Genomic DNA, 16,893 nt, shown 5'->3' on the forward strand with positions numbered 1-16,893 from the left:
ATGATGAGCAAAGCTGATGGGTCCAAAGGCACCCCTGGCTGCCATGCATTAAAGGCCAGCTAGGACCAGGTACTGCCTAGTCTGAGACTCTAGAGTCTTAACACTTGGCAAGGAGAAGGCACGTAATAGGTCTTTGTTGTACAAAGCATTATTCGGTGTGTTAGTCACTGTGATTTTGAACATCTCAAGAATAATTGTCTTCAAGCTGCCAGAACATGTTTGGATATGTTTCATAATTAAATCAAAAAAAGAAACCAGGTAGATGTTGCCAATACATGTGTCTTTCAAGCAAGTACTGAGGAACAAGTTTGCCTTAGCCAGAATGGAAGGGGCTTTTAAACAGAAATCAGGTATGTTGGCTGTGAAGAACTGCTGCAGACATCCAACCCAGACAGACACCCTACGCCAGGGAGGATCTTCATCTCCAGGGTGAGCTGAGTGATCCTTCATTTAGAACACTATTCAACATACAAAAGTCTCTCAGGGGTAGGTGATTCCATGAAATCACAAATAGCAATGGGAACTTTTCTTCATTTCAAAAGTTAAAGCCATGGAACTCTTTATCCAGAAATGTGTCAGGAGAGAGTGCAAATTCAGCTGTGCGCTCCAGAGCTGTGGTGAGGTTGGAAACCTGTGCTACACAAGCCTGCAGTTCACAGTCAGTCCTCGTCCCCTGCACCTAACATCATCTCTCAGGGAGCATCTGCTTTGGTTTTATGTGTCTGGGTGACTGACCTCTAGGTTTGGACAGATCTCCTGGGAGATGCCCTACTCTGCCTGCTGCCTACTTCCTTGCTTCAAGTTAGGCTTCAAGTTTATGAGGGTCTCTGCTGACAGATGAAGGCCCACGGAGCTAGGGCTGCCTCTGCCCCCAGACTAACATCTCTGCTGTTCGTGTGCACTGAGAGTGCCAGCGAAAGGAGGAGGTGAGCGAGTGTGCTGAGTGAAAGACTCCCAGTGAGCTCAGTGGGCTCAGACATGCTCTGCAATTCCGAAGCCTCTAAGACAAAGCTGCCAGCTACAGGAGTTCCGTATGGAACTCTCTGGATTATTGTGATTATGACTGGTTTTCACTTTAATTAAAGAAGTATTTGGGAAATTTTTTTTTAAAAAGACATTTCCGAACTTCATGTTTTAGTATTTGCTTTAGATCTTTAAAAAAATGTTACAGAATATTCTAGCCAGGATACAAAGTCATAAGTAACGTCAGTATTCATGATTTCCTTTGTATCCACGGTAGAATAAAATTTCACCAGCCCAGTCAGGCAACTGTGACCCCTTCTTGATTAAGTTTGAATAGGAATGGCCACCATAGACTCATGTGTTCGAGTGCTTGGTCACCAGGGAGCAGCACTATTAGGAGGTGCAGCCATGTTGGAGGAAGTGTGTCACTGGGGGCAGGCTTTGAGGTCTCAGATGTTCGAGCCAGGTTCAGTGTGGCTCACAGTCACTTCCGGCTTCCTTTGGATCCAGAGATGGAATTCTGAGCTCTGTCTCCAGTACCATGTGTTCCAGTACACCACCATGTTTCCACAGTGACAGTACTGGACTGAACCTCTGAACTGTAAGCCAGGCCCAGTTAAATGATTTCCTCTGTAATAGTTGCCATGGTCATGGTGTCTTCACAGCAATAAACTCTAAGACGCTGATCATGTCCACCTTCCTGTTCTCTACATGTGACAGCCTTGGTATTACATGTGTGTGATACACAAATATGTGTTTTTCAGCTTCTAAACCTTTGTACAGGTAGGAGAGTTAGTTTAGTGGTGTTTGCTTAGCATGTATGAGGCCATAGTTCAAACTCCAGCACCATAATAAACAAAACAATAGAACGTACTTTTATAGAAGTAAGATGTTACTGTATAGCTGGCTTTGGGAGAACCTTAAATAATCAGTATACCCCACTTATTCAACCTCTTTTCTTTTGCTGCTTAAGCTTTACTTAACCTTTTTTTTTACAAGTTGGAAGCTTAGCTTGTTGCAAGGTTTGCCTTTAAGATGCCACTGGCTTTACTCCATTTAGCATCAGGCTTTTCTTTACAGTTGTTAATTAGCTCCTTGAGGACTGGACTCAGCTCCAACATTACATTTCCTGATGCTCCTTTTCTTTTTGTGGTGGTTTGAATAGGAATGGCCACCAGAGGGCCATATGTTCGAGTGCTTGGACTGGTATTAGGAGGTTAAAAGTTGGGGTAGGTGTGGCCTTGTTAGAGGAAGTGTGTCACTGTGGGAGTGGGCTTTGAGGTCTCCTATGCTCAAGCTATACCAGCCCAGTGTGGCTCACAGTCTGCCTCTGCTGCCTGTGGATTAATATGTAGGACTCTTCCCCTCTGCCCAATAAAATGTTTTTCCTCGTAAGAGTTACCTTGGTCATAGTGTCTCTTCACAGCAGTAGAAACCCTAAGACACTCCTCAGATTGTGCATTTTGTATTTGGTTTTGCCATGTTTGCTCTTTTCATTGAAGATATACTTAAAACTAACTACTAATAACCACACTCTCTACCAATGCTGTGAATCCAAAACTCTTTCATTTAGCCTAAGACAAAATTTTAGGACAAGGGCAAAAAGCAGACACATTTTATGCCAAAATATCACAAGAATGGTCTCGAGGCCAGCGGGTAGTATTTTTTCTTTTTAAAACCTCTTGAGCTGAGCCCCTACAGTTCACATCTCCCACCGCACTATTCTCTATGCTATTACTAGGATGGCCCAGTAACCTGCTTAAAGCAGTCAACTGTTTTCCTAATCCAGAGTCTGCATTCCACTAGCAAGTAGCATGAGCCAGCCTGTCGTAGCAGCACACCACTCCCTGGTACCAACTTCTGTCTGTTGCTGTTGTGTTGCTGTGAAGAGACCCCATGACCATGACAACTTTTACAAAAGAAAGCAGATGGTCAAAGGCTTGTTTCAGTTTCAGTGGATTAGTCCATTGTCATGGTGAGAAGCAGAGCTGCATGCAAGCAGGTGCTAAACAGTAAGCAAGACTTAGCTCCTGATCCATAGGCAGAGTTTAAGACTGGGATTTTGAAATTTCAAAGCCCACCCCCAGGGACATTGTTCCGACAAAGTTCAATGCCACACCTCCTAATGCTTAGAGTAGCATACCAACTGGGGACTAAACAGAGATATGTGATCATCTGGGGTCCAATCTCATTCAGACCACACCACCACCCAGCTTCTGGTTTCTCCTCCCTCCTTCCTTCTGTCTCTGATCAAAAAAAAAGTACAATACAGCAAAAGTTCCTTAAGAAAAACACCCACACAACATGGAGTCTATCTGTGGTGGCCAACTACTCCTGGGCACCAGGCCTGTCCCGGAGTGTATATCTAACAACACTCTAGAAAACTGACTCCCCCACTTTCCCAGCAAGTGTCAGCTACACTTCTTGGTTACAGCCAGAACTTTGTTCCCACTTCCTCATCTCTGTGCTGAGTTTTCATCTGGCTTGAACTTGAGCAGGTCTTGTGTATTTCTGACACAGTCTAAGTTCACATGCAACGTAGTCCAATAGTGACTGGAAGGTGCTGTTTCCTTGATGTCAGCCGCCACCTCTAGCTCTTACAATCTTTCAGCCTCTTCTTCCGTATAAATGTCTAAATCTTGAGGCGGGATGTGAAGACGATACCCTGCTTAGGACCGCATGCTCTGTCTGTACGTTGTAGGGCGGTTTGTTATGAGTCTTTGTGTTAATAGCCATCTATTGCAAGAAGTAGCTTCTCTGAGAGTTGAGAAAGGCACTGATCTATGCATGTAGTAAGATGTCAGTAGTAGTCATTTATCTTAATGTTCTTGTAGCACAGTAATAGGAATCGATTTCCCTCTAGGTTTGTGACCTATCTAATCTCGGATTTGGGGCCCATTTAGCAGTCTCAAGATATGAGTCTCAAAGCTATTGTTTCCCCCCCCCCCCCCAAGTGGGTGGTTACTCCCATAACATTTTGGCCACTGTTGCCCTCATACATCTTGGAAGTAGGTCACTAGGTTTGTAGCTGGGTGACACTGATGATTAGATTTCCTCCTCATGTAGCATATTGTCTTAGGTATTTTTCTGTTACTCTGCTAAGAGGCCATGACCAAAGAGTTTATTTGGGGCCTAGAGTTTCAGAAGGCTAGATTCCATGACCATCATGACAGAGAGTATGCAATCATTCAGGCAGGCATGGAACTGAAGCCATCTCAATCCCCAAGTTCATGTGGGTGCACGTGCACACTCGAGCACATACACAAACACACACACACAAACTGTGAAAGCAGTGACATGCCTCCAATAATGCCACACCACCTAATACTCCAGTCTTAACAGCTGGGAAGCAAATATCCAAATATATAAGCTTCTGGGGGCCATTCTCATTGAAACCCTCATACATGCAAAGTGCTTCCAGCACCATGAATGCTAGTCAGTAGGGTTGGGCACCAGCTTGATTTCCAATGTACAGTGACATTAGTGGTCTCTTCAGGAGTAGGGCCGTACATCAGGCTGTGGAAGGCAACCATTAGCCTTTGACAGTAAGTTGTTTATTTTACTCTTTCTTTCATTGAGTCTAGATGTTGACTTTCACAGTTCTCTGATAAAACAGTATTTCTCAAGGTGACTCGCTTTGGCCACCTTACATGTGTGTGTGTGTGTGTGTTTTAAAACTATAACTACAGATTAGGACATTCCACTGTGATTTTTTCCAAGCATTCCATTTCATTAAGTAATGGCTTGACTATATGGGACATTTGGCAATGCCTGAAGACATGGCAAGATTTTGCTTTGAAGTGGGCTAAAGGTGTTCACTAGATCTCACAGGTGGTGGCTGAGCACTCACTGTTGAACTCAGTACATCACACAGGACAGCATCAGTCTTCTGATGCAGAGAATGAATCTCGATGTAAGACAGACCCCACCCCAGCACCGTAAACTTGTTTGTTCTTGTTTCAAGTTCTTCAGTAAACTTAGTCTGAAGTTTGATTGGAATTGGAATATGTTCTTAGACTCACAACTGACCAATTTTTTCAATTCAGCGTTGGAACACATCACTCTGTTTATCCTGAGAGGATGAACATACCCTAGACACTGAATGGGGCCCCTGCTGGTCTGCTATAGTGTTTCCTTTATGGTTTCCAGGGGACATCAGCACACCCTTGCTCAGTCTTCACTTTGGCAAAAACCAGTTTGTAGCCAGGCATGGCAGTACATTCCTGTACTTCCAGCACTTAGCATGGCAGATTTGGACTTTTTTGGGTGTCTTTTTTTCTGAGATAAGGCCTCACTACATAGCCCTGGATAACGTGGAGCTCACTGGAATCAAGATAACCTCAAACTAAGAGATCTGCTTGTTTCTACCAAAAACATCTTTTCTTCCCCCCCCCCCCCCCTTTTGGAAACATAGGCTGAATTTTCATTATTCTGTAATAAGATTTCATGTTATGATTCCATTTTAGCTGAATTTGACAACTTTTGATATTCAACACTCATAAATACTTTTTTGACATAAATTAGGTGAAAGTTTTTCTACTTCAGTTAGGACACCTTTTTAAAGCCATAGTGAATAATAACAGGTCTGAATAAATTGTGAACATGGCAATTATAATTCTGATATCCTAAAGGCTGAGGCAGGAAAATCACAAAATTGGAGAGATAGTGATACATAGTCTGAGCTGGCACGAATTCATGCTGTCATCTCAGCATCTCCTGTGCTGCATTAAAGCCCTGGCTCACTCCTAGCGTTACTCTTGGCTGGTGGTATGATGTGACTAAGGAAGAAGCACCCTGCCTTGGGCCCTGATTCCTCCTGCTGTTCTCATACTACCACTATAAAATTAATTGCAATTTTGGTTACACTGACATAGGATGGAATTTCCTGACTTCCTTCTGGCCCATGAAAACAGCTCCTACCTACCCTTACATGCTGTAGGAGCACCCTGTTCCAAATGCGATCTTCATGGAAGATCAGTTAGGACAACTTAAGACTGGAATGTCATTTGGTGAGAGCAAGAACTGGGAGGAAAGAGCATGATTAGCCTAACAATGAAAGTCACCATTTACCCTGAAAAGCAAAAAGTACAACTTCTTTTGTTCTCAGAGCCCATGGGCAGCATGTCATCCATGGAAGTGAATGTGGACGTTCTGGAGCAAATGGACATGATGGACATCTCTGACCAGGAGGCTCTCGATGTCTTCTTGAACTCTGGCGGAGAGGACAAGATTGTGATGTCCCCTGGTGTGGGTAAGAGTAATGACTATACTAAAGCCCAGCTTCTTCCATGAATGTAGGAAGCAGCGAGGCGGATGAACGCAGGCTGTTCTAACCTGTGGATGCATTCCCGCAGCCTCCAGGAGGCTGGGCTCAGGTCCAGAGATGGCACTGGATTGGGATGTGGCAGCTCTCCTGTGTGGTTCACACACACAGCACAAGTAGACCCCCAGTTCTGACCCTGTGATTCCATGTTCACTGAGCATGTTCTTAGGACTAACCCCGAGGGCTTTCCTAGTGAGGTCCTTTTGTTTGTCAGCACTGCACAGTCAGCTTCTCAGTTTCTTTCACATACTTGAGGCCTCAGCTGTAGGCCCACAGTACTGAGGGTCCAATTCATGTGACCTCACCCTCCTCTCAGCCCTTTTTGCAGAGCCAAGAATGATTTAGTCACCGTGACTGGCTATGTGTGAAAATCTTGATTCTTTGAAAATCCTTGTAAAATTGGAGAACTGCTAAAGGCCAAGTAATTCATATTAGCACCAGTGTATAGGAATTGAAGGAACTAAAGGGTCATCTACGTTATCAAGGGTTGGTGTGTAACTTTTACCATGTGCCTTGAGCCTTGAAACAGTGTTTATAACTGGACCTTATGTGGCTTTAAAGACTTCTTGGTCTTACCCAGCATCACGGTATAGAATAGGTGGTCAGTCAGCTTGTTAAGTTGTGGCCCCTGAAACTAGGCTGTGGGGCATGGTCTCAGACACTTGTCCTCAATGGCAGTCCCCAACTGCAGTACCTCAATCAGAGGTCTTTTCTACTTTCTTCAACAGAGATGGAATCCAACCCCATTCAGAATGAAATGAGTCTTCAGATTCCAAATCCCTCAGAATCAGCATCCCATCCACCTGCCTCACCCTCTGCCTGCACTGACCTGGACACTGCTGATGCCCCCCTCATCCAGGCTGATGAGGAGGAGGTACAGGTAGACACAGCCTTGGTCACATTACACACTGACAGAAAGTCCACCCCAAGTGGCAGTGATGACAGTGACCAGTGTGACTCAACTCAGGACATTTAAGTGACTTGTCAGCTGTGTGCAGAATACTCCTGCAGAGCCAGGTGCTTTGGGGTTTTTGATCTGATACAATTGCTAATGGGATGTGAGGCCCATTAGAGGAGTGCTCACAATAAAGCTTATGGAAACACTGTGCAGCGGGGAGTATTATGGGTTGTACAGAAGCCTCTGCCTTGACAGCTGCTTCCAGTGGATATGACCAAGAGTTCCTAAAGGAACACTGGTGTGGAGGTCCATCCACTGGAGATGGGATGGAAGGAAATAGGGCCTAGACCAGGCTATATGGGCTTCCTGCCCTACCATAATGGGAGGCAGAGTCTGTTAGCATAACCCATACTGGTCAAATTGGGATCTGAAAAACTTAATTTTACCTATCATCACTGGGTGAAAATATGGGCCTCAGCAGAAATAAACTTGAGGCAAAACAATTTGGCTTGTTCTCCCAAGGTCCCCATGGCGTAAGCTGGAGTCACAGCAGAGTGGCTGAGCAGTGACATGGACGTGCCTCTGCAGCTCCACTCCCTGGCCTAAGAGAGGACTTGCAGCCCCTGCCCCACTGACCAAAGAAAGCCCGATCCCTTCCCACAAGACAGACCAAACGTCCAAAAAACTTGTTTTTATTATTAAACCTTGTAGTACAAACCTGAAAAGTAAACAAAGAACTGGCAATAAACCACACAGAGCCTCCCTGCGGGAGGGGTGCAGAGCAGCGCTAATAAATTAAATGTCAAACTGTAAGCCATAGGCGAAAGTTTACTGTCAAAAAGAGGGAAAGTACACAGCAAGGCCATAAAAACTGGACAACCACATTGGAAAACACTCGACTGTTAGGTAATCATTAAATATTCCAAAACAGTTCCGTCTTCTGCAACAACAACCACCAAAGTGGATCCTAGGACTCTTCTGGCAGTCACCACTGGCAAGCTCAGTGCAATATGGGTAGCTACGGACTGATCCAATTATGAAACAAAGAACAGCTTGTGAAAACAGTTTCCCTTTTTTATTCCACACATACTGTACACACAACCGGAGAAGGGCAACAGCTACTCCATTACCATGTTCTGTTGTTGTTGAGTGATGTAAGCAGCACTTATAAATGTTACAAGAAAAACCCTGTAAGCATCCAATCCAGCCGATGAAGAAACTGAAATGTAAGGCTTTTCTTCATCTTTTCTCACCCCTTCCCTCCCCCCACCAAGAAAAGGCTCAAGTATTTAAAACAATTTACAGGAGTATGTACAAAAGGGATGGGACTTTTTTCTTTTTTTTTCTTTTTTGTTAAAACATGAAGAGAAAAAATAGACAAGATGAGCACAGATGTGTTTTCACATTCAAAAAGAACTGCAGACTTAGTGGCTCTACATGTGAGGGACACAAACATTAATGCTGATGTGTGAGAGACACAAGCAGAGATGGAGGTGGGATGTCGGGAAATTGCACATGGATGACAGGGAAGCACTTACAGTCAACTGCTGTTTCCTTTCCTCAAGGATGCTATCAAAGGGTTTTTTTGTTTTTTGTTTTTTGTTTTTTTTTTGATAAAGTAGCCAACAGCACCAAAAAAATTAACAGAATGGATTTCCTAATGAAATCAGGCACAGGTCTCCCTCAGTGACCCTCCAAGGCAGGCAGTCTTTGTCTTTGTCCTCTCTCCCCCTCGAACGGATGCATAGTGATGTGCTGGTATGAGAACCTCAGTCACTCGAACCTCACATTTTGCCTTCAGCTGCCATAACCGCCCAGCCAAACAAACACGGCTCTCCGGTTCCAAAAGTTACAAACTCCCCTCGTACATGACAGAAGAAAAGACAGTCAAAGTAAAGCCATTTCAAGTTTTCTTTTTTCTGTGTGTGTGTGTGTGTGTGTCTTCTATCCCTTTCCCAATCTTGAAATATCTCATCTGACTGATGGTTTTAAAATTTGTTCTCCAAAGTTCAACCTCTTCAAAAATGGGTTAGAAAGCCTTTATTCCTCAACAGTTACCAAACAAAAACAAACAAACAAACAAAAACAAAAAAAAAAAAAAAAAAAAAAAAAAAAAAAAAAAACAGGCTTTTCTCAGCCGTGGGGCAATACAAATTAATACAGCCCCTCAAGGGTTTTAGATAGTGAGTGTACGGCAGCTTCCAAACCTGACTGCAGTATCTAGATATCTACGTACAAAAACTTGGACAGTTTAATGCTAAAACAAAATCAGTTCTCTAAAACCAGAAGAAATTCTTCTTTAGAGCTAGTGCAAAGACAGCTTGTATCCTACAGCAAGTACTCCAAACTAGAATATAGTAATTACAAAAAATATATAAGTGACCATGGATTCGGCATCTTCATGAGGATGGGAGCCGAGATGGTGGCACATCCACGGTCGCTCTCTTGCGGGGACCTCTTTTTGGTGTGGGTTTGTTGAGACAGTTCTCAATGCCACCGTGTTTGCCGGACACTTTGCCACATATCTGGTTGACCAAACTGATGATCTGCTCCTGCCAGGAGGACAGAGAGACAACATTAAGTTAGTGCAGCAAAGGGGTCCCAGGCACCAAATCCTATGACTTATCAGTGTGTGTGATTGGACATTGGCAGGCTTTCTAACTAGCTTTAGGGTTCAGAGATGCAGAGGACTTGTGCACAGGGCAGGCGATGCCTACGGGAGCTCCTGGGGCCGATGAGAATGCCCCTTTGGGCTCCCAGCACCCACTGATGCTCATAACTGTCTGGTAACACCACCTCAGGGGATCTGACCCCTTTGGTCCCTAGTGTATTTGCATTCACATGTATATAACTCTCCATAAAGAACTCAAATGCCTGTCCTCCACACTAGGAAGCAGACCATCTCCTGAAACTGCTTTAATTAGATAGGGCTAGTGTAGAAGCTGCGGCTGCAAGCCCTCTGAGGGCCAATGTGACAAGAAAAATGCAGAAATTAAGATCAACATCCAAATATGAGATACTACAGCTTGAGGCTATGCTAAAGTTCTCCAGCATGTGACATCAGGTCATGGCTCATTGTCTGTGACCTCTGCATTAGAGGGGGGAAAGGTCAGCTATATCCCTTTATTTCACCCAAGAGAAGCCTGCAACTTTACCAAAATGTATCCAGAAAGAACATATTTGGGACCAGCCAGGGACACAATGGAAGGATGTCTCAAGAACAAGAGAGCATTGGCAGAAAACCTGAATACCTGATATCACAAGTGAGGAATGAATGAATGGAAGCAGCCTGGACAAAAGACTCTTGAGGTTCAGTTCACACACTCAAGTTCTGCCTCTGAAAAGCCTAGAAGCAGCTGAAGGATGTGTGACACAGTACCCTGCCTCCTCTGGGGAAGCCTTGGAGAAACTGCAAAATTCTGCCTGGCTGTCTTTAGGCAGCGAGTTACTAACCAGTGGCCTGGGAGCCCTGCTCTTCCTGGGAGCTTCTCAGGCAAAAAAAAACAAGAGTACAGGGGTGTAGGAGGAACAGGCCTGGAATCTCTAGTCTATCTGTCACTGGACTGCACAGGACTTGAACTAAGAACTTATATTGATCCTACAAACTACATTTCTCAATCCAACCAGTTGACTTCAATTGAGGATTAGTGCGGACTCCCTTTACTACAGCAAGCCTCTGGCAGAGGGAAAGGCTGCTTCTTTATGCACTAGATGACTTTTCCCAACTAGATATCAGACCATCAGTCCTTTCAGGACTTTGGTCACAGTAAAATGTTGACCTGCCCCACTGCTCAGTTTGTAGAATGCACTTTTAAAAGTGTTTTCACGCTGTCCTGATCATGTGCACAGATGTACATTCCCTGGCCCTGCCTGCTGCTGTCAGCTCTGTGTCCTAGCTGGGGGCTTTGGAAGAAGCCCATGGTACAGGATGCCAGACAGTAATTCCTACTCATTGCTGAGATTTAATTTTAAGCACATTGTAACATTCTTGTGACAAAGTAGGGACCACAGAAGTTATGTTAATGCCATTGAACAAAACAGATGCAAACAGAGTTACATTCTGCTTTCCAACCTTGTAACCCAGCCTCAGCAAGCAATGGGGCAAGTGAAGGCACTCGACTGTCTACCTGGTCAAGCTTCAGGGAGTGAGGGGAGCACGGAACATTCTGTTGCTCCGAGTTAGGACTCAAAGGCAGAGCTTGGGACCGCATGGATGATGTGCTGCCCAGCCAGCTACAGAGCTAGATGGTGAAACTTTCCAAAAGATGGTGCCTGAAGAAGGGCACCAGGTTGCCAAATGTGCAGCACTGGTCAGACCAGGATCAGCACATCCCAGCACAGGAATGCAAGCAGGATGGCTGTTTGAGATGTTCCTCCACCTGAAGACAAGTTTACAAGGATTGCAGAGTCCAAAAGCATCTACAGAGCAGGGTTGAGACATCATCAGTCTCAGTACTGTACAACAGTATATACACTATATCATTGCAGACGTTAGAAGACCAAGCAGGAGGCTAAATGGTGTTCCACAGTGAGATGATCTCTTTGGACTGGGGTTCATTTAAAACAGCTGCTCCCAACCTGTGGGTCACAGCCCCTTTGCAGGAGTCAGGCAACCCTTTCACAGGGGTTTGAGATATACTGCTTATCTTATTAGATATTACATAACAAAATTACAGTTAATACGTAGCAACAAAAATAATTTTTATAGATGATTACACAACGTGAGACACTATTAAAGAGGTGCAACATCAGGAAGGCTGATTTAGACGGTGAGGTGAACGTGATGTGTAGAACTGGATACAAAATTCAAGAGCAAGAAAAGTGCATGAACTTGAAGAGACAAGAGTATGGATCGAACACAAGACACAATCTCCAGCAGGTGGGCAGCACAGGAAGCCATATTCCAGATCTGCCGGGGAGTTGGGCCCTCAGTCTAACTCAGTCAACTATGAACACAGGCCATGAGGCCAATGGTGAGTGAGGGGCAGCCATGGGCAGTGGCAGATGTCCACATCATGCAAAGAGCATAATCACCACCATTCCCAGCACTGACTCAGTGGTCACTTCAGAGGTGCAGAACCAGGCTCAAAACTCAAATGATCCCTTCCCTGCCCCATCGGCATAAAGTCCACAGCCAAGAAAGTCCTTAAGGCAGCTCCCTTCTGCATGTTTCCTGGCTATACAGACAAGGGTCAGGGGATGCTGAAATTCATATTCCAGCATCTCATGAAGCTGCCATTTCAACCACCCTCTATTCTAGGGCTAGAACCCAGGCCAATCACAGTATTCCATTTCCTTAGTGACTAGGACAGTGCAGATCCTGGGGTAGATAGCACTGCCAGTGGCTATACAAGATCAGGAGAAGCAAAACATCACTCAGCAGCTAGGGGCAAGGCTAAGGAAGAGGTGACAGTAGGCTCATGAGAAGTCAAGAAGCTGTCTGGCTGGGAAAGCCAGGAAGTAGAACATCATAGAAGAGTTTCCATTTCTGTAGTGTAGCCACCAGGCAACCAGAGCAGTGCCAGCGTTCTCTGACCCAACAGAATAGGCTTTGGAGCCAGAAGAAAACGCTCTGTGCAGAAGTAGTCCTGATGGCAGAAATTTGCTTTCCAACATGCAATTTCAAGGCAGGTGGCAGGTGAACAGCTCTGAGAGCCATCTCTGGAGTCAGGTACCTCCTATGTAAGGAGTAACCTTGCTGAATGGAACAAGCATAGAATCTGGTACAGTCAGTGAAAACAAGAAAAACGTGGAAAGAGGTTGGAAAGGCAAGAACGATCTGTAGACTGAGTGCCGAGGTCTGAGGACAGATGGGGGCCATACACACTCTAAACAGCTCAAGCTACTAGCTCTGCTCTAGAGACAATGTCCAGCATTCACCTAGAGTGAGTGACAGTGGCTCCATTCAGTCTGTACCTGGCAAATAATGGCCAGGCACTAAGCTAATATCAACTTGGTTGCATCTCAGTTGGGGAGGACTATGAGGTTCTCCTCAACTCAGAACTCACCTCATCGTAGCGGTACATCAGCTTCAGCCCACGGCAAGACTTCTGTTTCTCCACATGGCGCAGTGCACACTCCAGGCAGAACACGACATTCTCATTCTCCTGTACCACCTGTGGGGAAAGTGTCAAGCCAAGTTCAAGGGAGCCTGTCCACGCATCTGCCCAAACTGGGCTCCAGGACTCGCAATGGTACAAACTAACAAGAAACCCCGAAACAGGGTCTTCAACTAGGGCAGTGGGAAGGGGAAGGAGGTAAGAGAAGAACAGCCCCTGCCTTAGCTCTCCTCCAGAGACAGGACAAAATGTACTGGCACTGCCTTAGAGGTCAGACTTGGGAGTTTCTGACCAAAATACATTGGATGGCCTTCTGATAATAGCACCCCAAGGTCCTGCAGAGTATCACAACCCTGTTCCCTTCCAGAGGACATGCCATCCAATACAACAGAAGAAGTGCTGCTGCTACCAAACAGGTGCCTGCTGTTGTGGACTTGGCCTAAAGCTTGCATTATGTTATTTGAGTTCCCTAAATTGAACAAGAATCCCACATGTTAAGATACTGAAGGTCCCTGCTTCAGGCTGGTTCTGATTGGTGAATAAAGGTGGAACTTGAGGATTCCAGGGCAAGGGGACCGAGAAGAGAGAGCAGAATAGCCATGGCGGGAAAGAAATAAGATCCAGGCTTGAGAGCTGCAGAAGGGAGAGTGCACCAATTATGTAAGAGCTGGGGAAGGGGGGGCCAACCCCCCCCCATTTGGTCTAGGGAAGCAAAGATGAAATAGAGATTTTAGTAAGGAATAACTCAGGAGGCATTAGCAACATAGAAGTTTAGGAGTGGCCTAGCAAGTGAACTTATTAAGGCATATTAAATATAAGGCTCTGTGTGTGTGTGTGTGTGTGTGTGTGTGTGTGTGTGTGTGTGTGTGTGTGTGTCTCTCCTTCATTCAAGAACACAGAACATTGCTGGGCAGTGGTGGCGCACTTGGGAGGCAGAGGCAGGCGGATTTCTGGGTTTGAGGCCAGCCTGGTCTACACAGTGAGTTCCAGGACAGCCAGGGCTACACAGAGAAACCCTGTCTCAAAAGACAAAAAAAACACAGAACATTGGGGAAGGTAGCAGGAACTTGTCTTGCCACCAGGCGATTAGAACAGACTGATGAACTGCTGCTACAGCCTGCTACCTGAGGTATCATGGAAAGCCGCTGACCCTAGAGGGCCTACAAGAAGGGCCTGTGCACTTATCCTTTATATAAGAAATAGAAACAACAGTCTCAACACTGGAGTGCAAATATCTGGCAGGCCTTTAAATCTAGAGCTTTTAGGAGTCTCCATGCAAACAAAAATTTCAAAATAACAGGTTGCCCCTTTGAAAGACTCCAAGGACTAATCATAAATTCAGTAGTTATGAGCAATTCATGTTTGTTACCATTAATAAAACCCCACCGAGGTTAATCTTTACTGCCAATCTGACAGAATTTAGAATTCGGGATAATGCAGCTGGGAACTTATGAAGGTGTTTCCCAAAAGGTATAGTTGAATGTGGGTGTTCTGATCAGTGGGGTGGGGCGCTCATAGAATAAACAGCAAGGGCTTAGGGGAGAGCACCATAGAACTGCCCACCGTGGCAGTAACTTACTACTATACTCCTTACACTATAGTATGAGGAGGCCGGGATCTGAAGCAGGCTTGGTGTGGGGGCCCATGGTGGGCCACACTGGGCTCTCAGGCATAAACTCACCATCGACAGGTAGCACAGGTGCTGGCAGATCTGGCACCTCCTCTCTGAAGTTTCCAGCTGCAGCCACTTTCGAGGCTTTTTCTTCCCATCTGCCACTGTGCTGTTGCCATCATGGCTGCCATAGCGTGCAGAAGAGTGAAGGCCAGCCTCGAACAACTGCCTGCGCTGCCGCAGCTCTGTATCCCTATGCAGATGAGTGGCAGGCACCATGAGAAAGCTGAATGCCCACAATGAAGACCTGCTCCCCACTAAGGGGACATTAGATTACAGAGTCAGCTGCAGGGACAGCAGCCCAGCAACCTTACTTTTCTATATTATTATTACCAAAAGGCACATTCAGCACTGACCACAAAGAGGAATGACAGCTTGGGATCACTCTTCAATATCAGCTCACCAAGAGCTCCCAGTATCATACAGGAAGACAACAGAGGAAATGGCAGAGGACCAAAGTAAAAAGGGTTCAGTCCTTCCTTATGAGCTTCAGGGGGCCAGCGCAGTTCAGGGAGCTGCCACATGCTTGTTCAACCCGAGCCTGCAGCTAGTGCCGTGGATTCCCCTCAGGTCCTGAGACCTGGGTCTACACTACCTGAGCTCGTCCAGAAGGGCTGAGATGGTACTGAGGGTGGGACCATTTTCCTTTTTTGCTTCTGCTTGTGCAATCTGGTAGAGCAACTTCTCCATGGAGAATGGCTTGGCTATATGGCGGCGCTTCATCTCCTGAAAGAAGAATCACTTTTACTATTTCCATGATACAGCCAAGGTTCACAGTGGCAGAGAAGCTGCTTGAATTTCTAAAGTGAATTTCTTTAAATTTCTAAAGGAGCTAGATTAATGCTGTTAGTTTTGCTTTCATGGAGAATAATACCAGATTCCAAGAAAAGTCCTGGTACCTCATTGCCAGCATGAGGGAGAACCACAGCTCAGCATAAGCAGAGCTGTCCTATGTACTCAGAGCAGTACTTATCTTGTATATCTCTGAGTGGTTCCACAGTTGCGGGATGGACATTACAGAAGTCAAAAGCTTCAAAATATAAACTGTAAAACTTTCCTAAAACAAAGTTCCAGGCGTCAAGAATCTCCAACCCCACCAATGACAGCAGCTCAGAGGCTATGGTTGAGTCGGTACTACATCCAATGCCTAAGGATTGCCTGCTCTGCTTACCTTGGCAGTCTCGAAGCCCATGCTTGTCCACTGGGTGGTAGCAAAGTGCACTGTCTCTGAGACGTTGTAGCCACAACATACTTTGGACACAAAGGATCCCGGGAAGCAGACAACAAACTGCCCACTCTGCTGTACAGTCCTGTGGACCTTGATCCCCTTCTTGCACAGCACCTCTGGAGAGATCTGGGGAGATAGTGCCAACTGAGATGCATGCCCCTTATTGCCCTGCTATGTGAAAGTTCAGCTGTACAGGAACCCTGACGGAGGGACTGCTTCACAAACCAGATTATGATTATCCTTCAGAAAATATAAAACAAGACAATCATGAAAACACAAGTCAATGCTAGCCTAATGGTGGAGTCAGTTTTCTGCAAGGCAGAGGCCATGGTCAGCACACAGCTTCCTCCTTCAAAAGGCCCACAAACCCTTTTGTAGCACATCCAGGCCCAACCCAGCATTGTCAGGAGCTGACAAGAGAATCAATTTCAGTCCCTAAGCCATTGTGTAGGTGGACAGTAATAGACCTACCATTACATTGCTCTCCAGCATCTGCAGCCCTGGGGTACCATTGCCCTGCAGCAGGGTGTGGACCACATCCTCCAGCTTGTTCTCCTCCTCAGCAGGAATGCAATACCTGGGGTGTTGGAAATACAAAAGATATTTGGTGAAACCTCTGTGGGGCAGCTGGGCTGGAGTGCTGGCCCAGTGCCTTGCTCTGTTGCTGTTGGCTGCTTCTGCCCAGCACACAGCCAAACCACAGGCACAGCCTTACACACACTGCTCACTTTCTCTGCAGATCTGCCCCAC

General features: G+C 45.7%; 2 protein-coding genes across 7 annotated transcripts in view; one reads left to right on the forward strand and one right to left on the reverse strand.

Moving 5' to 3' along the window:
• Positions 1-7,997, forward strand: part of Dtnbp1 (dystrobrevin binding protein 1) — an 85,686-nt gene extending 77,689 nt beyond the window's left edge. The window contains exons 9-11 of one of the 2 annotated variants that reach the window (XM_034509848.2): positions 6,071-6,214; positions 7,015-7,166; positions 7,707-7,997. In XM_034509848.2, the coding sequence (XP_034365739.1) occupies positions 6,071-6,214; positions 7,015-7,166; positions 7,707-7,721 (311 nt within the window). In that variant the 3' untranslated portion in view covers positions 7,722-7,997. Of the gene's footprint in view, positions 1-6,070; positions 6,215-7,014; positions 7,393-7,706 lie in introns of those variants that run through there. The other variant, XM_034509847.2, reaches the window with a different exon arrangement.
• The window catches only part of Jarid2 (jumonji and AT-rich interaction domain containing 2), a 174,046-nt gene continuing 165,013 nt past the window's right edge, over positions 7,861-16,893 (reverse strand). For all 5 annotated transcript variants that reach the window (XM_076939113.1, XM_034509846.2, XM_076939115.1 and 2 more), the window contains 6 exons: positions 16,615-16,720; positions 16,087-16,269; positions 15,511-15,641; positions 14,925-15,108; positions 13,193-13,300; positions 7,861-9,736 (listed from right to left, as the gene is read on the reverse strand). In XM_076939113.1, coding sequence (XP_076795228.1) covers positions 9,584-9,736; positions 13,193-13,300; positions 14,925-15,108; positions 15,511-15,641; positions 16,087-16,269; positions 16,615-16,720 — 865 coding nt within the window. In that variant the 3' untranslated portion in view covers positions 7,861-9,583. The remainder of the gene's footprint in view (positions 9,737-13,192; positions 13,301-14,924; positions 15,109-15,510; positions 15,642-16,086; positions 16,270-16,614; positions 16,721-16,893) is intronic.

Source organism: Arvicanthis niloticus, chromosome 8, assembly GCF_011762505.2.
Source record: "Arvicanthis niloticus isolate mArvNil1 chromosome 8, mArvNil1.pat.X, whole genome shotgun sequence".
Classification (NCBI taxonomy): Eukaryota; Metazoa; Chordata; class Mammalia; order Rodentia; family Muridae; genus Arvicanthis; species Arvicanthis niloticus.